The following is a 26,613-nucleotide window of genomic DNA, read 5'->3' on the forward strand; positions in this document are numbered from 1 at the left end:
GAAAGGCAGCTGGAGTCAACTGTGACACTGTGGAGCTGGCTGTACCTGCTGCCCTGCCCCTAAGTCTTACCAGTTCCTGCTCCAAAGGTCCTGTCCCCAAGTAGAGGGATGCCATCACGACTCGCCTCTTGGCTGTTTTTATCTGCCCCTGGAAAAGAAGTAACAATTCTACATTACATTCATTGTTTTCGTAGTCCACTTGGAGGCAAATCACATCTAAGCTGAATGGCTGGCTCTACATCCTCACCATTAATTCTCCAATTAGCCTAGCACAGTGACTTCCCAAAGGAGGACGCACAACCTTAATTCAAATATTCAGTCTGCAAAGTAAGGCACAGTCTAATGGGATAACAAAACACAACACAATCACTAATGGGTGAAGGAGATCAGGGGCACACATGTATGCGTGTATTATATATTTATATATGCATATTTGTGTAAGTGCTGGTCACATGAAAGTGTGCAGACACACATATGGGGACACAGAACTACTTTGGGTTATTTCACCATGTTTTGTTTTATTTTGAGATAGGGTGTCACTAGCCTGGAACTCACCAGGCAGTCTGGCTGGCCAGCAAGCCCTAGGAGTCCAGCCACCTCGCTCAGCCTTTCCTGTAGTGCTGGGGATGGGACTCACATCTTCATGACTGTGAGGCGGGCACTTTACCAGGAAGAGGGAGATCTGTGCACCCTGATGAGAGCTCACCCCCACAATGTGCTGCTAAAACAGAAAACATATAACCTCGCTGATAAACCCCACAGGCACACAGCTACACTCATGTACATGTATATACATTCAGGTCCAAAAGGAGCATGGAGACTTTTCAATACCTCTGGGAAGAAGGAGTGGCAGGAAGGGGACAGAAAGCTGCACTTGCCAACATCTGAAGTCTGGCTGTCTGTAATCAAGCATGGGTATACACATGCACATGCACGGGCACATGAAAAGACAACACATCCCAAGCTGTCTCAACAGCCAGTGTCCTCTCTAGGCCCTGCTCCAGCCCAGGAGAATAAAGGACCCCATCTTCAAAGCCCTAGACAACCACCCCCAGGAATGTCAGCAAGCACACAAAGCACAGCAGTGCACACCACCACATCTGTTATCTCAGTCCTTGTGAGATAAGACAGGAAGATGGGAGTTTATATCGAGTTAGGGGATGTAAACTCTCCCAAAACTGCAAAGATCAACTCCAAAGGACACAGGAAAGCATAATTAGAAGGAGGGCCCACAAAGCAGAGCACAAGCCTATAACTGAAGAAGGGGAATCACCTCAGCTAGTACTGTCCACTCAGGAAGCTGGTCATATTGACTAGACAGATGCATGAACACACCCCTGGGAAATGCTTAGGTACAAGGAAAAAACAAACAACATCCTCAGGCTGCTACTTCCTTTGTTTTGTTATCTATTAAAATCAGGGTTGTAGAGAAAAAAACAACAGGCAGAGGCAGTTCAGCCCCAACCACCAAAGTATACGCGGCTGCTCACTACAGGATGCCAGGATCCCAGACAGCCCCTGTAGAAGGAAGGCACAGAAACAGCCGAAGACCAGAGGGCCAACATCTGTCACACATGTCACATGGTGAAAGACAAGAGACCCTGCTGGTCCTCCAGTCTGCCCTCCTGTCCAGGGACAAGGTGAGGAGGCCTCGCCTCTTCTCAGCCCAGATGCAGGCCCCTTGCTGCTTCGTGAACTCTTCAGCTTCACGAATGTGGGCAGGTGCAGAGCATGACCTGACCTCCTGACACCTGGGAGTTCTTCAGGTCAGGAGGACATTGCAGAACCATCCTCACAGACAGTGAGGAAGAGAATGGAGAAGCAGGGTGCAACAAGAGCAAGAGGCCCCACGGGCACTGGCCCACACATGGGCATGAACCCAGCTCAGCCCTGCCCATGGGCGCACATACAAAGAATGAGTCCACCAGAAATGCAGCTAAGTGTGGACCAGCTCAGACAGAGGGTGAAAACAGGGAGACAGCAAGCTTTCTGTCGATGAGTGCTCACTTTCTCCAGAGATGAACCTGAACCTGGGTCTCTGCTATCTCCCACCACTCTGCTGGTCTCCAGATCTCCATTCCAGAGCCATTGCTAATATGAACAGAGTTCACCTAGTTAAGGATTAATTAGTACTGAATTACTTAGTCCAATGAGCAGTCCAACTATGAACTGGACGTGTAATGGGAACCTGAGCACTGTGAAAAGCCAGCCCTCGGTGCAAAGGGACATCACTTCCAAGGAAAAGAAAGTACACACCAGACAGACGCCAGTGATCCAGGATGCCAGGACCCCAGGCCAGGGAGGGCAAGGCTCCTGATCTGAATGAAAGGCCCTGTGACCAAGTGGCCACCGCACGTACTCATCAGATCCCACCTCAGACTCCCCCAGGCAACACAGCTACCAAGATGATGCTGCCACCCAGAGAAGGGATTTTCATGCACAGTCCCCCTCATCTTTAGCAGAGAAGGACTGGGAGCTACCAGTCCTCACTGCCTCCACACTCAAAGAGTCTAGCCATGATCTTGCTCCTCCCTGCTCTGGGACACTGGCTCCCCAAGGTTTCTGTTTGGAGCTCAACTCAACCTGAGATGAAGGTGAAATCTGACAGAAGAGGCACAGGCTAAGCAAAGCTGCACCAGAAGTGCCTACAACAGAGTGGGTGTCAGGGCCTACCAAACCTTGACACCCTGCCCCCATCCAACTCCTGTCTCAGTTCCTCAAACGACTTACCTTTAAGAGCTCGAAGAACTCTGCAGGGGAAGAAAGCACCCTGACGTGAGAGCTGGGGACTCCGAATTCCGGGACCAGGTTTCTGATCCACTGGAACCTGTGCACACTCTCGGGACATAGGCAGCAAGGTGGGGAGGTGATCTGAGGAACAGTTGGGGACAGCAAGGGAGCCAGTAACAGCCATGGTGACCTGGTTAAAGAAACATGCACGTGAGTTACTGTGTCAAATACCTCTGTGGACTGATTGATTTTTTGGGAGAGAGATTTTGGCCATTTCACATTTTTCCCATATAATTTAAGTCCTCCTCCCTCCTAGCACCTCGAGGCAGTTGGTGTTGCACAACTAAAATGGCAATGTCTATATACAAACCCAACCAAAATCACTCCCAATAACTCAGGGGCCGAATAAAAGCAGCCACAAAAAAAGCTCACAAAGTTCCTGCCTGGCTAAATCTGCCCCTTTGACATCAATATGCCCCAGAAAACCCTGGCTACTGGTGGTTACTTGTCAGGGATGGCCCAGAGGCCCCCAAACAACAAAGGCTATTGATGCTGTTCTTGAATGCCCCCAGAACTAGATAGCAAGACTGCTGAAGACACAACACACCTTGGCTGTAGGACACTGAGGAATGCACCTGGATGACCTGAGAAGTTCCTCCCTACTGGGTGGCTCTAACCGTGCTGAGTGGTGCTATGCACACCAGCAGGGAGAAAAGTCATCCATGGTGGCACCCAGCAGTGACCCTCCCCCTGCAGGCAAAATGCCCCATGGTGCAACAGAGGCATGAAGGATGTAGGGTGACCAGCCACCTTCTGTCCTGTAAGGCCCATGCACAGGAAGGAATTCATTCGTGGTTCTATAAATCTCATCAAAGGTCCATGGCCTGGAAAGTCAAGCCCTAGGGGAAACCTATTACTGGGTTGTTTTTTGTTGTTGCTTTTCTTTCTTCTTCTTTTTTTTGCTAAACAGACATGTTGTTAAACTGCCTTCTAAATATCTATGGCTATGCCTATGGGCTGCTCTCAACCTTGGTCAGAGGAGCCTTTCTGTAGTGGCCAGCAGTTAATGGAGCTCACCAAGCCTCAGAGCACCCAGGAGACCAGAAGGGATGTAGGAGCTGAAGGATGGTGAAAAGGAGTGCCGTGAGATGCTGGCTTCTGGGTGTGATGTGGCTGCTGCACCCATGAACTTGGGGCAGCTACAGTGCCAGCACAAGAGCATGCCAACAACATCAGTTGGCATTCCAGCAGCCAGCACTGACTGCACTTGCTGGGAAGGAGGGCAGGAGCAGCAGCTCAGCAGTTAGGGGCTCCGGCTGCTCTGGCGGAGAGCACAAGCTCGGTCTCCAACACTGGACGGCTCACAGCAGCAACTCCAGTCTAGTGGACCCAACGCCCTCCCTGTCCACGGCAGCACAGCACATGCAACTTGCACACCCAGGCTCAGCGGCGGAAACAAAGTCATTTTTTTTTTATTTTTTTAAAAGGAAAGGATATGAAGATTCTGCTGGGGAATAGACAGGATCAGGACACATTGTATAAAGGTACAAAATTGCCAAAAAAGTAAACAAAAGACACATGTTTTTAAATTCCCTCCTAGGATACTGGGAACAAGGTTGGCCAGGAATAATAACAATGATGAGCCAGGAGACTCACGACTCATGGGCTCCGCTGTCAGAGAAACTAGAACACAAATCTCTTTACAACTGATGTAGGGAGTAAGGCTGTGCAGTGCCGTGGGGAAGAGACTGATCTTTGGAGGGGCTGCCTTGACAAGAAGGCCCCTCAGCTGTCAGACACATCTTCCAGGGTCCCACCAACATGGGGCTGACTGCACAAAGCATGAAGCTACACCCCAGGAAGCCTCAGTGTGTCCAGGCTGAGCCATGCCCCTGCGCCCCGTACAAAACCCCACACAAACCACTCTAAATCCCAGACTGCAGAGAGCAGCAGGAAGCCGTCCAGTGTGTGACTGGGAAGGGCTCTGGGCAGCACTTCCTCAGCACCCTGGGGCTCAATGAAGATTCCAGGAAGATGATTTCACTGTTGGTCCACTCCAGCAATGACTCTGCCCAGGGCTCCAGCACTGCAAGACACCAGATGGCCCCCAGCTGCACTTCCCAGAAAGCCCACCGGTTTACCATGACCAACTCACTGCCAAGAAAACTTCAGTCAACAGGGGAAGGTAGTGGCTCCCTGGGTCCGGGAAGACTGCACCAGGCCCTGGCCACCCGTGCAGAGATGAGAATGCAGCAGTCTCCCTGCTCTCGGCAGGGAAGGGGAGGGGAGGGCATCCTTCCTTTTGCTGCTGGTTTGCAAACAAAAGTCCCAAGTATGATTGCTGCCTCTATGTCCCCCACACTGTGCAGGCTTAGAGGAAGAGGGAGAACCAGGAAACCTCCCAGCTAACCCGGGAGGCCCCCAGGAGGTGCAGTCAATGTTCCCGAATTTTCATGGCCTCCGTCTCATGGCACATTCCCACCATGAAGAGCAGATGAGAGAGGACCAGGTCCGCCTGCTTTACTCCATGTCACACCCTCAGTCCCCACGGCCACCAAGTGGGCAGAGATGCCGACCAGCTCACAAAGAGAAAGGTGAGGATACTCATACACCAGACAGTCCAGAGCAGGGCCAGAGTTTCTGGAAGCTTAACTAAAGCCATCATATGACTACCTGACACATGCTAGGGAAACACACAGGAGCCGGCAGCCTGTCTCCCATCATGTGAAGGCCTTACCAACCCACACACCTGAACTGAAGTGATCAAAGAGGAAACGCTAAGGTGATTAGATAGATGTCAGACACACAGGGTCAAAGGGGAGGGGAGGTGATGCTGGGAGCTGCGGGAAGCAGGGCAACACAGAGGGGAGGGGCTCTGGGCAAGGTGAAACCTGAGCAACAGAAGCATCCAGAAACCAGTGCAGGGGCTGTGTGCACCCATACTCATTCCCTACAAAGTATCAGGGCAGGCCTAAACAGCCAGCATGTCAGCAGTGACCGCAGGGGTGGGAACCTTGAGCAGGCCTCTCCCCTGCCAGTAGCTCTCCCTGGGAATGTTCCACCAGGGCCTCAGTCCAGAAGTTGTTGCAGGCTTCTCCATACTGACTTCCTGTTTAATCTGTGTACTGACTTCCTGTTCAATCTGTGTACTGACAGGTTTATTTTTGTGAGCAAGAAGGAGCTGCAAGGCCAGCAGGGTTTGCCAATTCACTGTAGAGACAGTCCAGACTTCATGTTGCTTCCACACAGTCAAGGGGGTGTGCACCAGTAAAGGACCCCACGATGACAGCACACACAGAGACCCATCTGGACTGGAGGCACTTGAGCCCTGCAGAAAGGGCTGAAGCCTGGTCTGCTCTAGGGCCAACACTGTGGAGGCTGCTCCTGGCTTCCCATAATGCAACTCCTGAGGACTGTCCCAGAAAAAAGCTCATCACCACAACAGCACCAGACCCACTGTACAGTAATCCAGTCTCCAGGGGCCACCCCCCTGCACAAGTGATTCCCCTAAGCCAGGCCGTTTACTAAGAAACCATATGGCCTGGGTCAGTGGTGACGGCCCTCACTGCCAAGCCTGGCAACCTGAAACGCAGATGTCAGAAGGAGAGAACTAGAGAAAAAGAGAGAGAAGAAAGAAAACTTAATATAGCAAGTGAGTGACACTCACAGACAGTCCAAGGATTTTTTTTTCAAAAAGAAAAAGAAGCAAAGTCAGGTGGTGGTGGTGCACACCTTTAATCCCAGCACTCCAGAGGGCAGAAGCAGGCAGATGTCTGTGAGTTCAAGGCCAGCCTGGTCTCAAAGTACAAGAGCTAGTTTCCAGGACAGGCTCCAAGTCTCGGGAAATGAAACAGAGAGAGAGAGAGAGAGAGAGAGAGAGAGAGAGCCATCGAAAGCTAAGTCTGAGAGCTTCAAGGCAGAGGCTGCGGTTACTCACCTTGTCACACTCCCATTTAAGGAACCGAGCCACTGCACAAGCACAATGTCCACATCACAGCTAGTTTCCCTATGTCATCTCTGTCTAGATAGCATCTAGCACCCAGTTCTAGTAACACAGAGAAGGAAGTGGTACAAACAGACATCAGGCTCTGTGGGCCTTTCCTCTCTGAAGGCCCCTCCTTCCTCCTGGAATGTCCAGGGAGTAGACAGAACAGGGCCTGCAGGCCAATGATCCTCTACCTGACACCCAAAGCCTAGGAGGACATGTGAACCTCAGCACGAGGGGCAAACAGTGCAAAGCTATCTTCAGCCTGCAGTCCTGAGGACCCAGGACAGCATCCTCTCACAATTAGCTGCTCAGGCCACACCCACAAGATACCTGACTGTGGGTGAAAGTTCAGCCAGACTTAAGGCCTCCTGTAGACACTGCAGATAAATTCCCTGAACTCGGAAATGACTGGAAACGCTACCAACAGGGTCCTGTGACGTGGGCACAGGGAATGTGACAGCACAGCAACGGGCTTCTTCCCACCACCCCAAAACTGAAGAGATTCAACCAGCCCAGAGCAAGGCATGGACACGCTTCTTCCAGCCCCCGATGGATGGCAAAATTAGCCTGATATACCAGAGTCCTAGGCAGGGCAGTGGCCCCCTCAACACTCCTCCATGAAGGGCACGGGACAGCAGTGCCCACTGAGCTCACAACTGTCAAGCTGCCACCCAGCAGAAAGCCACAAGCCCTTGGGTGGAACAGCAGGAATGCCCATCACTCCAAGTTTTGGGGAGCTGCCTGCATCTATGGAAAGACACTGGTTTGCCTCACCTGTGGGTGGGCTGCAGTGAGACTCAGCCTAGCTCCCCCATTCTCAGTAGAGAGTGAGAAAGACAAACCCCACCCCAGAAGCACACTGCTGCCTATCCACGTCACCCTCTGTAGCCCTCCCAGCAACCCTGGAACCATAGTTCCCAATCTACCTATTACCAGTGGGACACTGGGACTAAAATTCCTTCCCAGGGGAGGTGAAAAGTCCCCACCACACCAAGGGCGAAAGCACCAGCGTTGACCTCGAGTGGCTTCATGGCACAGCATGGGAGAGGGGGTATTACTGGGCTGTATGTGCTCCCACCAAAAGGCCATACTGGAAACTCTTTACCTAGCAGGACAATGACTTACCCACAGGCACAGGATGGAGCCCCCTCCCTAACCCTCCCCAGCCTACAGACCCCAGCCCTCTCTGCGACCACATGCAGGGAGCAGCCCTGCATGCAGCATCTGCTATGGACACTCTTTTACTCAGCTGAAGTCTCTGCCCCCTCCCTGACCCTCTATGAGGGGGGTGAGCAGTCAGCAGGCCCAGCTGGGATCATCTTCTCAAGCTGGCACAGCTGAATGCCCCAAGACAGCGGCTGTTGACTCAGAGGATAGACTGGTACAACAAGCAATGGCAGAGCTGTGAGCAGAGACAGGCCCGAGCCAGTCCTGGGTCCTTTCTCCTCCTTCCAGCAACTATTTACTCAGGAGAGGGTCTCTTGGCCCTCCCAGGCCCCTGAGGGGTGTGCACAGACAAGTCCAGTCAGGATGGCAGCTGTTCGGCTCAAGGTAGACCTGTAGACAGACACAAGCTGTAGGTCACCGTGCAGGGCTCTGGACAGTGCTGTGAAGCGGGAAGGCTGGCTGCCTCCTGAACCTACTGGAGAGCCCACACTGGCTAGGAAGGCTTTGTCCTGCACAAGACCTCAGGGCTCCCTCTGGGAAAGAGGGTTCCTGGCACAAACGATGGGATCCCAGTCAAATGTGTCCAAATGGCCCCAAAATAAGCCTTAAGAAGAAACTGTGGTATTTGGTCACATTTTCAGAAACTACTTTTTAAGAAAAGGCCGCCCTCTGACCGCCCACTTCCCCGTCACACACAGGTCAATGTGAAAAGGGAGCTGGTGAGAAGAGCAATAGTCATCACTTCCTGAGAAGTCTGTACTTCCTGCAACCCCTTCCTGACTTCTGCAGTCTAAGCCCAGCAAGGGAAGTGATGCTGCAGGTTACTCAAGACCGGGGCCACTGGACTCCCCCAGTAAGTACCACTCCAGAGGCCTGGCTGCCAGCATTCAGATACACTGACCACAAGCCAAAAGAAAATCAATGACATTGGGGGGCTGGAGAGCTAAAACGTCTTTAAAGCCCACGGCTAGCAAGGCATACCAGGAACAAAGTGCATGACATGAACCGACCATGTCTGCCCTTCCTGGGCCCTGCCAGGCTGCCTCCTTCACCATTCATCTGTATTTACAAGGGGATTAGCTATCAGAGCATTTTAATCCCGGGCTGTTCTCCATCTGCCTAGCAGCACACACCCAGCTGGACCCCTCACCCCAGTTAAGGTGCACTCAGGGGCACTGTCAATAGCAAGTCACCAAGCTACAACTGCAAGTGAGTCACACAAGGTCACATCTGAGCTCTGAGGAAACAACTCTTTAATTCGGATGCTCTCCTTCCCATCCACCCTAACTGCACAAATAACAAACCACGAGGGGACTGAGGACACAGGTCGGTGGGAAAGTGCTCGCTTAGCACATACAAGAGGCCTGTGACTCAAACCCCAGTGCAACCATAAAAATCTTGACAACTCGTTAGAGTCAAGCACAGTGGCCTGAAGCAGAGGCAAGTGGATGAGTTGGTCAAGGTCATCCTCAACTACACAGAGTTTGGGGTTAGCCTGGGCTACATAAGACTCTTGTCTCAAAAACTAAACTAAACCAGAGGCAGAGCTCTAGTGGGTTGGAAAGGCTGACTCCCACCATCAGAAATGGCCAAAGGAAAGCACCTGCGGGTGCGCGAGGGCTCCTCCGAGCAGAAATGTCTCAGAATGCACCACGAGCCTTCCACCACAAAGGAAGAAACTCCAACTGAAAGAACCTCTGTGGCCACCCGTTTTCCTCTCACAAGCCAGAAAATAAGGACAGTGTCCCTGTCTCTCTGTGCCCCCACAAAGGAAACAGGCTTAAGTTTAAAAAATAAAGAGCTGTGTATTTAGCTCAACTAACATAGTTTTAGAGGAATATTTCCTTATATGGCAAACAATCTCAAGCTTAGGAAAGAAGGCCCTCTCAACACATTTCCCAGTAGGTCTCCTTTGCTCCAACTAAGGAGCCCGCCTTGTGCATCGCTGGTCCAAACCCCTCCATCTGAGGCGTAGCCTCTCCTAAGCACTAGGCACCTCTACCTGGGCACCTCAGTGTAGCTCAGGAGTCACAAACCTGCAGCTTACTCCCAAAAGCCGGTGTGGTCAAGTGCTTGGTCACATGACCGCCTCAATATTGCTTCCCCCAATACCCACAGCAGGCCTGACTCTAATCTGGCCCTCTAGTTTTATTTGCCCACTGCCCCTGGCTTCACAGGAGCACCCCTACCTCCCAAAGTTCAGGGCTGTACCATTCACAAACCACACAAGGACCTAAAATCTACCTTCCTAGGTCTCTGGCCCGGCCCAGGACACTGACTTGCTTATAGCTCCTCTCCTACTTAGCAACCCTCCATCAGTTGTTAGACATGGTTCAAGGGCAGGCAGTTGTGGCACAGGCCTTTAATCACAGTGCTTGGGAGGCAGAGACAGGTGGATCTCTGAGAGTTCAAGGCTAACCTGATCTCCAGAGCTAGTTTCAGGACTGCTAGGGCTATTTCACAGAGAAACCCTGTCTCAGAAAAAAAAAAAAATCAAAAAAAAAAAAGGAGGAGGAGAAGAAGGAAGAGGAGGAGGAGGAGGAGGAGGAGGAGGAGGAGGAGGAGGAGGAGAAGAAGAAGAAGAAGAAGAAGAAGAAGAAGAAGAAGAAGAAGAAGAAGAAGAAGAAGAAGAAGAAGAAGAAGAAATGGTTCAAGTGCTGCTGCCACTCCTGGTCACATCATTTGCTCCTTAAATGCCTACACTGCAAACAGCTCTGTGCTGTGCCACAGGGAGGCCTCCACCTCCAGGGCGCCGCCATGACCTTCCACCTTGCTTTCCTGGAACGTCTGCTCACAGGTCGGGCACTGTAAAGGCAGGGCTGTCTTTATCTCTCTCACTATCCTAGCGATGACCCATCTACACGAGGAATAAATCAACTGTCTAGTTCTCCAATGACGATGAGTCAGGCACTTGCTTCAGAGAAAGCAACAGTATCTCAGGATCACTAATAAGAAATGGTTTTCTCGTGTTCTTAAGTCTCTATGGGCACCGCTAAGCCTGAGAGGAAACCACGCAGTGAAGAACCGTTCCTCCTGCTGGCCACAAGGATTCACCAAGCCCCCAATGGCTGAGTCAGATGGGCAAGCTAGAATCTAAAATAACTTAAGCTCATGACTACACAGAGCTATTATCAATGAATCAGTGATCAGAGAATTACAAGAAACCACACCATTCGGGGAATGAGGAATTGGGAGGCGCAGTGGAACAAAGGAGAAGAATCGAAAGCTAGCAGCTGAGAGTGAGTGGCCACAACTGACATGAATAATGCCAAACACTAAGGCCCCAGAGAACCAAAAAAAGTTGCAAGCCAAAGTAGGCAGAGGCGGGGACAAAACCATGCAGGGTCGCTCATTGGTGGACACAGTCATCCCCGTCCCCACCCTAAATGTTATCACTGTAAAGAGAGCTTCTGAATGCATGGCAGAGAAACTCAAGTTCTAGTTCTGACTCAGAGAAATCCACCAGTCAATCCCCCACACCCCACCCCCTCTGACTTAACTGTAGGCTTAATCTTTTGGCTAAGAAATACTGAGCCATGTGTACTACAGAAATGTTGGGAAGTGGAGCTTAGTGTGGTGGCACCTGCCTGTAATCTCAGAACTCAGGTGTTCAAGATCATGTTCACCCATCCCTAGATCAAGGCCAGCCTAGGAAAATGAGACCACACTGTCCCGAACAAACATGAGTCTTGTAAAATCAATTTAGACTACCCTCACTGCCACACTGCACCTGCAATCCCCCATCCTTAAGTTTAAGGTTACCCTTAACTACATAGCAAGCCTGAGTTAAGCTGGGCTACATTCAACCGACTCAAAACAAACAAGCATATTAAATAATTATATATATATTATATATGTTATCATATATATATTAAGTATATGTGTGTATATATATATATGTATATATGTACATATGACAGCCTGATCTACATAGGAAGTTCTAGGAGAGCCAGGGCTACATAGTGAGATCTTGTCTCAGAAATTTATTGATGGGCTGGATAGACAGCTTAATGGTTCAGACGTAAGATGGAATCCTATAACTTTAGACCCAAGGGATCCAATGTCCTTTTCTGGCCTCCAAAGGCACTTGCACTCAGACACACACCCTGAGATACACATAAACAAAAATAAAACCTTGGTCTAAGTGTGGTGGTGCACACCTTCAAGCCCAGCACTCACTCAGGAGGCAGAGACAGGTGGATCTCTATGAGTTTGAGGCTAGCCTGGTCTACACAGAGTTCCAAGTCAGTCAAATATCTAGTGAGAGCATGTCTCAAACTAGCAAAAACTTTTTCTTTTTTTAAATATTTTAAAGGGGCCAATGAGCTACCTCAGCAAGTAAAAGTGTCTGTCACCATACCTGACAACTTGGATTCAATTCCTGGGACAAACACATACACACACAGTAAAGTTTTTTTCACTAAAAAAATAAAATAAAAAAGTGCCCCAGGTGGGCATGGTGGTACAAGACTGCAATTGCTGTGCTCAGAGCTCGAGGCTAACCTGGGTCACGCAGCATGGCCACTGGGGGTCTATCTGCCTACCATGCATGGAGCCCTGGAAATTACCCCTAGCACATGAGACTGGGCACAGTGACTGGAACCCCAGCACTCAGGCTGTAGACAAAGGGGTCAGAAGTACAAAGTCATCTTCATCTACAAAGCGAGCATGTTGGAAGCTAACCTGGGCTACATGTGGCTTTAGGGGTACTGCTCAGTGGTAGATTTGATACCTAGTGGTAGATTTGATCTCCTGGATTTGATACCTAGCAGAAGTAGGGATATTTGTGTAGCATGCCCCAGCACCCTTCAGTGATCAACACCAAAGCTCAACAATAATTAATGTTTCAAAACAAAAAGGAAATTAACAAAGCTTCCTAAACCCCTCATCTTTCAGTCGAACTTCTGAAACCTTAAACTACGTCTTGCAGTGGTCTGATAGCATGATGTCAGCATCACCTGACTTTACCACCAATAGAATGGCCAGGTCTTTCGCTGAGTCTCAGTTACAGAACACAGAGTGGCCACCTCCTCTACATCTGGGACACAGGAGACATTCTGATCAGTATACATCCAAGACTCCCTTTCTGCCTGGAATCTTGTCACCTGAAAGTTCCTCCGAAGCAAACTTGGGCTTTGGCTGGCAAGCTCCCTCTGTTAGTCTGAGAATCAAGGCTCCACATCTAGAACCAACACAAGACACTGCATCCTTAGCTGACTAGAAAGACCGCAAGATCTTACCCACGGAACTCGGATATCAAAAGCTAAGACAGCGGACCATTATAGCTCACACCTGTGACCCCAGTGTTTGAGAGGATGAGGCAGGAGAATCAGAAGTGCTAGGCTAGCCTGAGTAACTTAGTCAGTTTAAGGCCAGCCCCAGCTACATGCGATCATGTCTCTAAGAACTGGGGGGACCATGGAACTTGCTGCAAAGCCCAGGGATCTGAGTTCAATCACCTGAACTCACATGGTAAAAGAACCAACTTCCACAGGTCTTACCCCTCCCACCACCTGAGCACTCCCACACACATTCATACACAAAAAAATTAATTATTTTAAAGAGAGAGAGAGGTGGGGATGTGGCTCATTGTTAGATCACTTGCCTAGCGTGTATGAGGGTCTTTCTGGGTTTGAGCCCCAGCACCAGAAGAAAAAGAAAACACTTATAAAATTAAAACGCTGAATATTTCAACTAATAAAGTAGGTTCAAAGCTTTCGTTGGGGCCAGTGTCTCTAAATATTTGCACACAGGAGACTCACACACACACACTTTTTTCCCCTAAATATTAACAATAGCATCAGGCCTCTTTAGGTAAGCCCGTTCTTGGCAAATGTTTACTTTAAAGGACCACTGCCCGAACAAACTGCTTCAAAACCTACTTCCCCGTTTACACAACCCACTTCAGTACTTTTCCAGAAACAGCCCTTTGAAAACACGCAGAAAGAGTTCCGAGAGTTTCCTCTTCACCGGCCTGAGTGCCGACTGAGTCAGGATTGAGAAATGTCTCGGGCAGGATGTGTGGAAGGCAGCCCGCACCAGGTTCCCGCAGGGCTGATTCACTCCCGCCAAGTCACCCCGCAGGGCCAGAGAACGCCAGCCTTCGCCCCGGGGACCCCGCTGCAGCCCCGAGAGCACCCCGGGTGGCTCCTGCACGGTGCACGCCCACGGGGGGCCGCCAGCACGCGGGGAGACGGCGAGGCCCTCGCCCGCCCGCCGGGCCCACCTAGCCCCGAGCGCTCTCACCTCCGGCGCCGGCGCTCCCGGCTCCGGCCCAGGCGGTCGGAGAGCCGGCCCAGTAGCGCAGCCAGCCCAGGCCGGCCAGGGAGCAGGCCCAGCAGCCGTCTCCAGAACACCGGGCCCGCAGCCGGCGCCGCCATGGAGACCCGCCGCTTCCGCTTCCGGCGCGCCAGAACTTTATTGACAGCGGCGAGCGAGCTCACACGGAGCCAGTACGCAGGCGCGGAGGCGGCGGCGACGGGCAGGGGTGGCAGGGCTGTAGAGGGTGTCTTCTGGGGCGCGGTGTCGCACTGGGGAGGAAGCTCGAGGGCAGGCGGCGTGGACCACGGTCCTGAGCTCACTTGCACTGCTCCAGAAGGGAGGATGCTGGTGACAGTGAAGTGCTCCGAATCCTGTCGGAGTGATAGCTGCAGCCCTGCGCTCTGCCCTCATCTATCTGCCTTGCTGCCGAGGAAGGTTGCTCAGCGCCCTGACACCTGATTGATTTGACAGCTCCCGCCTTGCGCCCTGCATTCACCTGCATTGCTCCAGGAAAGAGGATGCTGGTGACAGCTCAGCACCCCGAATCCTGACAGATAACTGCTGTCCTGAGCCCTGCGCCCTGCATCACCTGCCTTGACGGCTCAGCACCCCAAAACCATCAGATTGCCACCCACTGCCTTGTGTCCGCGTTCACCGGCATCTCTCCAGGATGGTGTGGGCTCAGCACTCTGAAGCTTGGCCCTCCTCCGCCACCTGTCAGACTTACATGTCACCGAGTCCTTCTCTGGCTCACACGGGCTGGGATTTAGTAACTAGAAACTTTGTAAAACATAAACATAATTCTGTTTACCCCAGAGATGCTGTGGCGTTAAAGCTGTGACACTTTCACTGACATTCTTAATTTCACTCCCACTGAAGTATTCCCACGAGACTATTTATCTCAACCTTTTCACAGTATTGGAAGTGTGGGGGAAAATCTCAGTGAAGGAGTTGGTTAAATATTCTCTGCTGCATCAGAACATTGGAGGACCACATCTCCTTGAAAAACGATATCCTGACAGAAGTGACACCCTGTTCAAAATCGCCAGGGGCTGGTAAGAGGGCTCAGTAAATAAAGGTTCTTGCGCCAAGACTGAGAACCTGAGTTTAAGCCTCAGAACACACCTGGTCGAAGGAGGGAGAGAGAGAGAGACCTGACGCACAGTGTGTTCTCAGACCTCCGCATGCACTCTGTAGTATGTGTGTGCCCGCTGCTCCCACAAAATAAATGAACATGCAGAAATTTAAATAAAAAGAAAATTAGAGGGCTGGAGAGATGGCTCAGAGGTTAAGAGCATTGCCTGCTCTTCCAAAGGTACTGAGTTCAATTCCCAGCAACCACAGGGTGGCTCACAACCATCTGTAATGGGGTCTGGTGCCCTCTTCTGGCCTGCAGGCATATACACAGACAGAATATTGTATACATAATAAATAAATAAATAAATATTTTTTTTAAAAAAAAGAAAATTAGAAAGGAGAGGCCAGCAAAACGGCTCAGTGGAAAAAGGTGCTTGCCATGTGAAATAGTCCTCTGACCTCCACATGGGCACCATGGCTCTCCCAATTGTGCTCCCTCCAGATCGTACATATGAATACAATAAATAATAAAAATATGTAGAGGGCCACAGCCACATTCTCCATCACAAGATGGCGCTGACATCCGGCTTCACCGCCAGGTGAACGCACATGTGTTGGTAATTTTCCACTACTGTCCCCGCCTACTCCCGAGGCATTCACCTGTGATTATGGACAATTGACCAATCCAAGAGTGACACATCCCGAAGCAGGGTCTGTTTCCTATATAAGGGATGGGTTCCATCATATCTCGGTCCCCGGCCATGTTGGCTGATGCTCGCTCTCCCAAGGGGTATTAAAGCCATTCCTGCAGAAGGATCCTAGTGTTCCGCGTGGTTCTTGCTGGCGAGGATAGCGTGGGACAAAAATAAATAAAATTTGTACTGATTTTTAAAACAACAAAAAATATTATCAAGGAGTGGTACAAAGACAATCTTATACAGACATGGTAGCCCACATTGTAATCCCAGTCCCTCATGAGCCCTCAGGAGGCAAAAGCAGAAGTATCTAAGGAAAAGAAAGAAAGGAAGGAAGGAAGGAAAGAAAGGGAAAGGAAAGGAAAGGAAAGGAAAGGAAAGGAAAGGAAAGGAAAGAAATGGGACCAGCAGTGGTGGGGCACACCTTTAATCCCAGCACTTGGGAGGCAGAGACAGGCGAATCTCTGTGAGTTTGAGGCCAGCCTGGTCCACAGAGTGAGTTCCAGGACAGACAGGGCTGTTACACAAAGAAACCCCATCTCAGAAAACAAAGCCAAACGAAAAAGAAGGAAATGGGTCAGGTTCCAGAACTTGGGAAATAGAGACAAGAAGATCAGGAGTTAAAGGTCATTCATTGCAACATAGAAAGTTCAAGACCAGCTAGGAATACATGAGCCTCTGCCTAAATATATAGTTTTTTAAAAAAATCAAGTACAAGCAGGTGGTGGCGCACACCTTTAATTCCAGCACTTGGGAGGCAGGGGCAGATCTCTGTGAGTTCGAGGACAACCTGGTCTATAGAGCGAGTTCCAGGACAGGCTCCAAAGCTACACAGATAAACCCTATCTCAAAAAAAAAAAAAAATTAAGTACAGGGTATATTTACATCATGTGCCAGGCATGGTGGAGAGCTTTTTAATCCCAGTACTCAGGGGCCGAGGCAGGAGGATCTCTGTGAGTTCAAGGCCAGCCTGGTCTATAGAGTGAGTTCCAGGACAGTCAGAGCTATGTAATCTCAATAAATAAAGAAATGCAAAAACAAAAACCCAAAAGTAGCTCATCTTGTGAAAGGCATGGAGAATACAACACTACCCACTGGGGTGTTCTCACAGATCATCTGGTGATGTTTAGGAACTTCCAAATCACTTACAGGCAGTGAGTATTTCAGACTGTCTTTAATTTTTTTAAAGTACATATAGTTTTACAACTACTAGGTAAAATTTGATTTAGTTCTTCTGAGTTAGAAACAGTGAATCATCAGATTTCATAACTTCCAGTAACCAGCAGGAGATTATGGTGCCTTAAGCCTGTTCCGGGAGGTGCAGAGTAAACAGCATTGATCAGCTGTCCCTTCACCCTCACCGGTGATCACCACAGAGATCGCAAAACATCCTGACCATCATAGAAAGAAAACAAGCTGCCTTGCCCGTGTGGCTCGTTGCTGCGTGAGGCAGTCCCGGAGACATGGGGCTGGCTCCCTGGGAATGTCTCCTCTAAAATAAATTGCAGTTACATGCAGTGATATGGACTCCATGGGCCAGCGAAACTAATAAGTATTTCCATTTCTAGTAAACACAGACAGCCCAGCCCCTTGTAAAGCCACGCATATAGAGCCTCGATCTTCGTGGCCAGTCTAAAACAAAGCCATAAGCAGAGTGAGGCAGGCAGCCATGACTCTTCCGGAGCATGTATATCTTAGAGATTCCAGAATTTTATAGACTGGCTTTCAGAGATGGGGCAGGTTTTTTAATTCATTTTTTTTATTGTTTAGATTCATGTATTTTATGTGTGGAGTGCTTTGCCTGCATATCTGTATTGTAGCATGCTCGTGCCTTGTGTCTGTGTAGGTCAGACAGGGTGCCAGATCCCCTGGAGCTGGAATGACAGGTGGTTATGAGCCATGGGATGGTACCAGGAACTAAACTCTGGTCGTTTGCAAGTGCAGCCAGTGCTTTTAACTGCTAAGCCATATCTCCAGCCCATTCATTCATTCATTCTTCATTTACTTTTGGTTTTTCCAGATATGGTTTCTCTGTGTAGCCCTGGCTGTCCTGGAACTCACTCTGTAGACCAGGCTGGCCTCAAACTCAGAAATCCACCTGCCTCTGCCTCTGCCTCTGCCTCCTGAGTGTTGGGATTTAAAGGCATGCACCTCCACACCCAGTGTCCCCTTTGTTTTTAAAATCAATCTTTTAGTATTTATATTTATATTGTTAATAGCAAATTCATTTTTATTCTTCGACAGTTTCATGCACACAAACAGTGAATGTTTCTCCTTCCCCACTGCCACCCTGAATCATCCCATCTTTCTCCCACTGAAACCATGCTTCCCATCTTCGCGTCCTTGGGGTCTGCGACCCACTGAGTTTAAAAATGATTACCTGCATGCGCATGGGTCAGTAACTTGTCAGTGGCTACACCACTGAAGATAGTGACACCTCATACCTCAGTACTCCTGCAGTAACTTATCAATTTTATTTCTGAAGCCCAGGGCTGATGGCGCATACCCTTAATCCCAGAATTCAGGAGGCAGAGGCAGGCAGATCTCTGAGTTCAAGGCCAGCCTGGTCTACAGAGTGAGTTCCAGGACAGCCAGGGCTACACAGAGAAACCCAATCTTGAAAACCCTTCCCGCAAAAATTATTTTTTATTTGTTTCCTTTTATGTGTATGTTTTGCTTACATATATATAGATATATAGGTATGAGTACCACTTGCATGTCTGGTGTTCATAGATGTCAGAAAAGAGTGTCAGATCCCCTAGAATTGGAGTTAAGGATGGTATGCACCACCCTGTGGGTGCTGGGAACCAGAATTGGGTCCTTTGTAAGAACAGCAAGTGTCCCTAACCTCTGAGCCATCTCTCCAGCTCCTGGAGCACATTTACATTTGCATGGTGACAGAAGTACATTTTTCCTGCCCAGAGACTTGTTTGAGTTGGTTAGTGAGAACACCTTGGGGAGATGAGGCACTTTCAGAGGACGCCCAGGCCGAGATGAGCACCTAGCAGGGTCTCTGAATCCCAACGTTGCTCAGAGGGCTCTGGATCTGGGGCAGAGCCTGCTACTGTGCATGGAGTTGTTGATACGCTCCTTGAGGGCCCCAGACAAGAAGGTATCTGTCCTCACAGAGCCCCTCACTCCATAGAGACCCATCCCCTGAGTCCTGTCCTGCCTCCCGTCTCCACACACCGTCTTCTCGTTAGCTCCCCTTGCTCTTTCCCAAACAGGAGGTGCCAGGGTGAGAAAGACGGTCAATAGACTTGATGACAGATAGCCTGTCTTCCCAAACGGAAGAGGAAAGCCATTCATTGGAAGCAGAGTTGACGTCAGGGAGCAGCGGCTGATGCCCCAGAGCAGGCTGCTCTCCCAGGCAGGAAGCGCCAGGAAATCCTGAGCCAAGGGCCCAAGCCGACTCTGATTCACTCCCTGCACCAACATCCACATCCACGACTATGCCAGAGGAAGGCCATGACTCGCCAGCCTGAGAGAGATCATCCCTGACAAGAACTACAAGCAAAAAGTCGAGAAGAGAGGGACTGGGGTGGTCGCTTGGTGCTTGCCCACCAGCACAAGGCCTTGGGATCGACACCCAGCACCACATAAACCAGGAGCACACTTGAAATAGCAACACTTGAGAGGCCAAGGCAAGTGGATCTCTGTAAGTTTAGGGCCACCCTGGTCTACATATCAAGTTCCAGGCCAGCCTGGAAACTCAGTGAGACCCTGTCTACAAATAAATGGATGAATGAATAAGTAAATAAATAGATAAATAAATAAAATTATTAAAAATATTCTAATTTTCACATTAGAAAGTAGATTGCTTGCTGGGTGGTGGTAGCATATGTCTTTAATCCCAGAATTCAGAAGGCAGAGGCAGGTGGATGGATCTCTGTAAGTCTGATTTACAGCCTGGTCTACAGAGGGAGTTCTTGGGACAGCCAGGGCTGTTACACAGAGAAACCCTATCTCAGGGGGAAAAAATAAAAGAAAAAAAGAAAAAGAAAAGAAAAAAAGAAAAGAGCTTGCCAAGATGGGCATGGTGACACTTGCCTTTAATCCCAGCACTTGGTAGGCAGAAGCAGGCAGATCTCTGAGTTCAAGGCTACCCTAGTCTACAGAGTGAGTTCCAAGACAGCCAAGGCTAAACAGAGAAACCCTGCTTTGAAAAACAAATACAAAATATTGATTGTCATAGCAGGAATGGCTACCCACACCTATCAACTCAGTGCATGCAAACTTTACCTGGCAAGAAGATTGCTACAGTTTGAGATCAGCCTAGGCTACAGAATAAACCTTGAGGGAGAGGGGAGAGAGAGAGAAAGAGAAAGAGAGAGAGAGAGAGAGAGAGAGAGAGAGAGAGAGAGAGAGCGCACAGAGGGAGAGAGGAAGGGAAGGAAGGCTGGTTAATTGCCAGAAAAGAAGCTGGTACTTCTGTGAAGGCTTCTACCAGGTTTATTGACTGATTAGAAGTGACTATGGGAAATCGGAATGCTGCATATCCAGTAACATCACCTTGGGCTATCTCTAGCCCACCCATCAATAGCCACCCATCACCCATCTCTGTGTTTGACCTAACATCCTTGTGGCTATAACATGAAACCTTTGGGGACACATTCATTTAACAAGCCCTAATTTCCATCAATCCAAACCCAAATCTCATCTGAGGGCACCTGATACCTACAGCAGAGATTTTCCCGCCTACTTGGGGTTTCCACCAAGGGGCTTGGAAAGTGCTTTGATTTATGGTTTTCTCTGCTCTGTAGCTGTAAAAATCTCCAGAAAAAAAAGGTGGGGGAGTCCAGAAACGGGCTGCAGGGCTAGAGAGATGGCTCAACAGTAAAGAGCAGCTCTTCCAGAAGACCTAGGTTCAATCCCCAGCACTCACGACCATCTATAATTTCCGTCCCAGGGGATCTAACATCTCCCTCCGGCCCCTACTGGCATCAGACATAACATAGTGCAGGCAAAACACTTATACACATAAACAAGATGAAACTGAAAAAGGAAACGAGGTCCTAACAAGGAGCTTGTCAATCATGCCTGAAGCCTTGGGTTCCCTCTCCAGCATGGGCTCCCAGCACTGAGAGAATAGGAGGATTAGAAATCTCAACGTATCCTTGACTACACAGGGAATTTAAGGGCATCCTGGCTTTCATAAGAACATGTCTGAAAACTCAATTGTTTTCTTCATTTATTTTAATCATCATTGCTGTGTGCTTGCATGCGGATATGGTACAACTGTCACCGCTTGCGTGTGGAGATCAGCAGACAGCTTCCTCTCTCCTTCTCCTCTCTCCTCTCTCCTTCCACCTGTATGTCGGTTCTGGGACTTGAATTCAGGCTACCATGCTTGAGCAGCAAGCGCCTGACCATGTCACCTCCCACCTAAAACAAAAATTTTCATTGGAACAAGGCTGAATCCTGCTCTGTGACCACAGTCATTCATATCTGGCTCCAGAATAACTGTCTCTTAGGGCTATTGAGATAGTTCATTGGGTAAAGGCACTTGCCCGCTCAATTACCAAGCTAGGCAACCTTGGTTTGGTCCCTAGGATCCATTGGGTCAAAGAAGAGTACAAACTCAGCCAGGCTGGTGGTAATTAAAAGCTGGGCCTTTAATCCCAGCACTCGGGAGGCAGAGGCAGGCAGGCGGATTTCTGTCAGTTTGAGGCCAGCCTGGTCTACAAGAGCTAGTTCCAGGACAGGCTCCAAAGCTACAAAAATACCCTGTCTTGGAAAAACAAAGTACAAACTCCATTGTTCTCTATCTCTGTCTCTGTCTCTCTCTGTCTCTCTGTCTGTCTGTCTGTCTGTCTGTCTCTCTCTCTCTCTCTCTCTCTCTCTCTCACACACACACACACACAAGGCGGGGACGGGGTACTCTCCCACACCTTCAGCCGTATACCTCTCAAGGGCCCTTCTGACCCACAACTACAGAATGGAGAAATTACAGAGGCCTTGTAGAATTCTGAGACTAGGATCTATATCCTCTGGAGCTGAGGAGGTACCTGGAGAAGCCCAAGGCCATAAAGAAGAATTCCTTCCCAGCATGGAAGTTGAAACCAGCCACACACACACACACACACACACACACACACACACACACACACACCCTGGCCTGAGAAGGGAGCCACTGGTCAAGGCTGTCCACTTATCGTTTCAGCTTTTCAATGTCGAAAACTCTTGTCATCAGCAAAACAAAACATCTATTGCTCAATGGCTGCCTCACCACAGAGCAGCTCTGGGCTTTCTGGCATCTAATCAACAAGAAGTCAGAACCCAAATTTCTGGAAATGCCTCCGGGGCAGAGCATCCTGGTTGCTTCTCTGTCAGTGTGAGGATAAACGCAGCTCTTGGTTTCAGGGGAATCTTGGCCTCTTGTGGTGTGGCATGCAGCCAGCACCACAGAGCCTTGTGACCCAGCAGCCCAGCGCGTGGGGAAACACAGCCATCTGTGGCCAGTTGTCCCAGGGCAGCCCACTCAGTAGCCACAGAGGTATCTGAGGGGGTCTCCTCAGAATCATGCCCTGCCGCCTCCTTCCCCAACTTTGCCTCCCTGGTCCAAGCAAAGAAACAGAAGAGAGAGACCGGCAGGAGAGTCCTCCTGTCAGCGCTAGCCTGGCTTGAGAGAGAGGCAGAGCAGGCCAGGTCGGGGCAGGGGGAGTAAGAGCCTTTTAGCCTGGAACACAGGAGCAGGCTGAGTGATTGTCTGGCTCCCTGACACTCCTGAGGAAGGTTAGGTTTGGAGAGTCCAATGTCCCAATAAAGGGCCAACGGGTCATGCTGGATGCAGGCCTAACAACGGACCAGGCTGGATGCAAGCCCACCAACAAACGCCAAATAAAGCCCCAGGATATAGGTGTAAGGTTCCAGATTTTTGTTATTGATTTGTTTCCTAAAGATTTACTTATTTTTATTTTATGTCTATATGTAGTCCAGGCTGGCTCACATTCACTATGTAGTCAAAGATGACTTTGAACTCCTGGTACTATAGACGTGTGTCACCCTGCCAAGCTTGCTCTCTCTGCCTCTGCCTCTGCCTCTGCCTCTGTTTCTCTCTCTCTCTCTCTCTCTCTCTCTCTCTCTCTCTCTCTCTCTCTCTCTGTGTGTGTGTGTGTGTGTGTGTGCGTGTGTGTGCGTGTGTGTGTCTGCTTCTCTCCTTTCCTGGGTTCAGATTATCAGGCTGCAGGCTCCTTGGCCTTCTGCGTCTTCTCTCTGGCTCATTTCCAGGTTTTAAAGGCTGTCTCAAAAACTACTTTTTAATCCTGTGTGAGCAAACCAACCCATTTATACACTGTGGTTCAGCCTGGCTATCCCTTTCTGTGTTTCTGTCAACAAAATCCCAGGTATTGTGAGAGGATAGAAAACACAGGACAGAACAGGACAAACAGCCAATAGTTTGTGCCTTTCAACTGTGGTTCCAAATGGCTGCTTTCTCTCTGCATTCCCAGTTAACTAGGTCCAGGGGGCCCTCCCATGGGTAGAATGAACTTGAAACTTCATTCTCATGGTGTTGGGCAGCTGCTTAGTGACTGGGAGGGTGTGTGAGCAGATGTGAGCCCCGGAGACACTGGACAACAGAGCTCTGGATACCCTGAGCTGGTGAGGAGCCAATCCTCGAGTCTTTCCTTTACCTACTGGTACAGAAAGTCAGCCAGAACAGAGGAGCCAGACTCCAGAGAAAGCCCAGAATTTGGTCAGCAATCTGGGTCCCAGTGTGGCTCAAGTGGGGACACTTCTCTCGATTCAGCTTCCCATCAGTCTATCTCTGTCACTTCCTCAGGGAAGCCCCTTTGGATGGTTTCCCATAATGGTAACAACTCTGACTTTTTCCACAATGTATTGCATCTAGAGACTTCTTCATGCTAGGCAAGTTCACACACACACACACACACACACACACACACACACACACACAGAACCTTTTTTACTTATCATTTTAAAACAGGATCTCAAACTGGCCTTGAAATCTGTAGGTCAAGCAAGCCTTAAACTTACAATCCTCCTGCCTCAGCCTCCCCAGTAGTGGTGATGACAGACCTGGGTCACCAGATCAGGCTTATGATGTCTGCATGGCACTTAGCAAAATTAATCTATTCAGATATCAACTATGGGGGAATCTTGTCCTGCCAGGAAGAAACTAAACTCAGATGGATAAATTACAGGGGCCAGCTCAGTCCCTGATCCACCCACCCACTTAAGGAATAAAGGAATGAGTTTGTAAAATAAGTGTGAAATGAGAAGCAAGAAGTAACTGCAGACCAGGCATTGAAGTGCACGCTTTTAATCCTAGTGCTAGGGGAGCAGAGACAGGTCTACAGAGTGAGTTCCAGGACAGGCTCCAAAGCTACAGAGAAACCCTGTCTCGAAAAACTAGAATTAATTAATTAATTAATTAAAATAAAATAGAAGAAAAGAAAAGAAAGAAAAAGAAACTCCAAATAATGTGCAGTGGATGGGAAGGTAGCTCAGTGGGTAGAGTCCTTGCCTACTATCCACAAAATCCTGAGTTCAGTTCCCAGCACTGCATAACTGAGGTGAACCAGATGTGAGTGCCCGTAACCCCAGCACTAAGGAGGGAGAAGGGAAGGCCAGAAGTCCAAGGTCATCCTTGGTTATGGACAAGCTAGCTTGGGATTGAAATAATGGTGGTGGTGGTGGTGAGAGTGGCTACAAACCTGACAACCTGAATTCTGGCTCCACATGATAGAAGACGAAAGCAGATCCAAATGGGTTGTCCTCTGTTCTGCACGCGTGCCCTGTGGTTCACGTGGACGCATACACAGACAGATAATACAAGTTAAAGAATTAGCCGGACGGTGGTGACACACCTTAAATTCCAGCACTCAAGAGGCAGAGACACACACAGATCTCTGAGTTTCAGGCCAACCTGGCAAAAAATTTTAAAAACGCAAATATACTCCAAGGCTAGAAAGAGGGCTCAGGGGTTAAGAGTTCACACTGCTCTTCCATGGGATGTGAGTTCACTTCCCAGCATCCACATCAGCTGCCTTATAACACAACCGCCTATAACTTCAGTTCCAGGGAATCCAAGGTTCTCTTCTTGCTTCCTGGAGGTACTTGCCCTCTCAGGCAAATTCCCACGGACGCTTATGCAAAAATATATTTATATTTTATATTCAAGTAGATATAAATATAATTAAAATATATTTTAAAACCTCTATACAAGACCCATAGGAGATGGGGGTGGGAAAGCTACCTCAAGGTCAGTTTTGAGACTCTCTGAGATGGAGAACCCCACCCTCTGCCTGACCCACTTGACCACTCTGGCGCCTGAGACCTTGGGAGGCAGAAGGCCTACCTACCTTTTTACTTTGAACTTGCCTAGGGTTCAGTACACACCAAGTGCACACCAGTGCCTTCTCAGAAGGCAGTTGGCTCTGAAGGATACCTGAGATTCACCTACAGAAGGTGGGGTAGATGGTGCAGGTTTGCCCCAGTGAGGAGCACCTGTCCCTAGAGCACAGGTTCCCAGCTTGTAGTGCACGGTCCCCCTCCAGACCTGGCCTCTCTGGAGGTGCTTTCAGTCTGCTTTACCTCATCATACACACACACACACACACACACACACACACACACACTGGGCTGGGCTCTCCTCCCTGGGTACAGCCACTTCTGCTCTTGGCATGTGGCCAGGCCTCATTTGCATCGCAACCCAGATGGCTCACCGCAGCTTGGATTCCCAGAACTGCCCAGCTGCCCTGCTGTCTGTTCCCCTGCCCAGTGCCAGCCTGGTCTTTGTGGGTGCTTCTGAGCAAATGACACTTCCCACCCCATCCCTGGACAGAGCAGGGTGTGTTGGTTTGGAGGGTGGGATGGCGGGGTAAATGCCTGGAAGCTGACTCCCCTCATCCTCTGCCCCGACTCCCACCGTACGAACTCCTTTGTGATGGGCAGGAAAACACTCCCCTTCTCAGCACCCCATTCCTTTCTGTCTGCACCCTCCTCCAGCACCCACCCCACACGTATCCATTACCCACCCCGAAGCTCTCTGTGGGCGGAGGAATGGCCGCCAGGGCAGGGGTCCTGGCACTCCCGCCAACCCAGTCCCTGGAGGACACCAGGAATCTGAGAAGTGAGGATCCAGTGAGTGTGTGGTGGGTGGGAGAAGTGTTTTCTTTTTCTTTCCCTCCTCGGAGTTTTCTGGGAAACGCCAGAGGCAGGCTGGGCCTGGAATGGCAAGCTTGAAAGAACTCTTTAGCTGCCGCCCCTTAGACATCCGACCCGCAAACCTTTTCTTTAGCTTAAGGCCCCTCCTGCCTGCAACAAAGGCCTGCCAACTGGAATGCTGCTTCCCAGCCACGGGCCATTGTCCTAGACTCCCTCCACCCCTTCAGATTGTTAGCAACCGGAAAGGAAGAAACCGGGGTCAACTTGATACGTGACCCCTGAGTCCTTCTCCTTGCAGAAGAGAGGTTATCTGTGACAGGCTTCCCCCTGCTCCTCAAGCAGTCCTGGAGGGCAGAGAGTGAACCTGGGCTGCAGCTGAGAGGTGTGCCCATGGCAGGTCTGGGCTCTGGGGAGCCTCACTTTTTCTTCAGGGGGCAGAGGAGAAGCAGGTTCCCTGCATCTCTTTCCAGGATGACCCAGAGAAAGGGGAGTAGAAGAAAAGCAGGCTCCTGCCACATACTAGACTAAGGCATCTTAGTGTCAAGTTGGGAGCGTAGGCCCCAG

The 26,613-nt window shown here is 49.8% G+C and overlaps 1 protein-coding gene across 1 annotated transcript in view; it reads right to left on the reverse strand.

Moving 5' to 3' along the window:
• Pgs1 (phosphatidylglycerophosphate synthase 1) overlaps positions 1-14,287 on the reverse strand; it is a 37,781-nt gene extending 23,494 nt beyond the window's left edge. The window contains exons 1-3 of the mRNA XM_085696115.2: positions 14,132-14,287; positions 2,731-2,920; positions 71-148 (exon numbers count right to left, since the gene is read on the reverse strand). Coding sequence (XP_085552241.1) covers positions 71-148; positions 2,731-2,920; positions 14,132-14,265 — 402 coding nt within the window. The 5' untranslated portion in view covers positions 14,266-14,287. The remainder of the gene's footprint in view (positions 1-70; positions 149-2,730; positions 2,921-14,131) is intronic.
• Positions 14,288-26,613: the final 12,326 nt, after the last annotated feature.

The sequence above is a fragment of the Myodes glareolus genome, chromosome 9 (genome assembly GCF_982192425.1).
Source record: "Myodes glareolus chromosome 9, mMyoGla1.1, whole genome shotgun sequence".
Classification (NCBI taxonomy): domain Eukaryota; kingdom Metazoa; phylum Chordata; class Mammalia; order Rodentia; family Cricetidae; genus Myodes; species Myodes glareolus.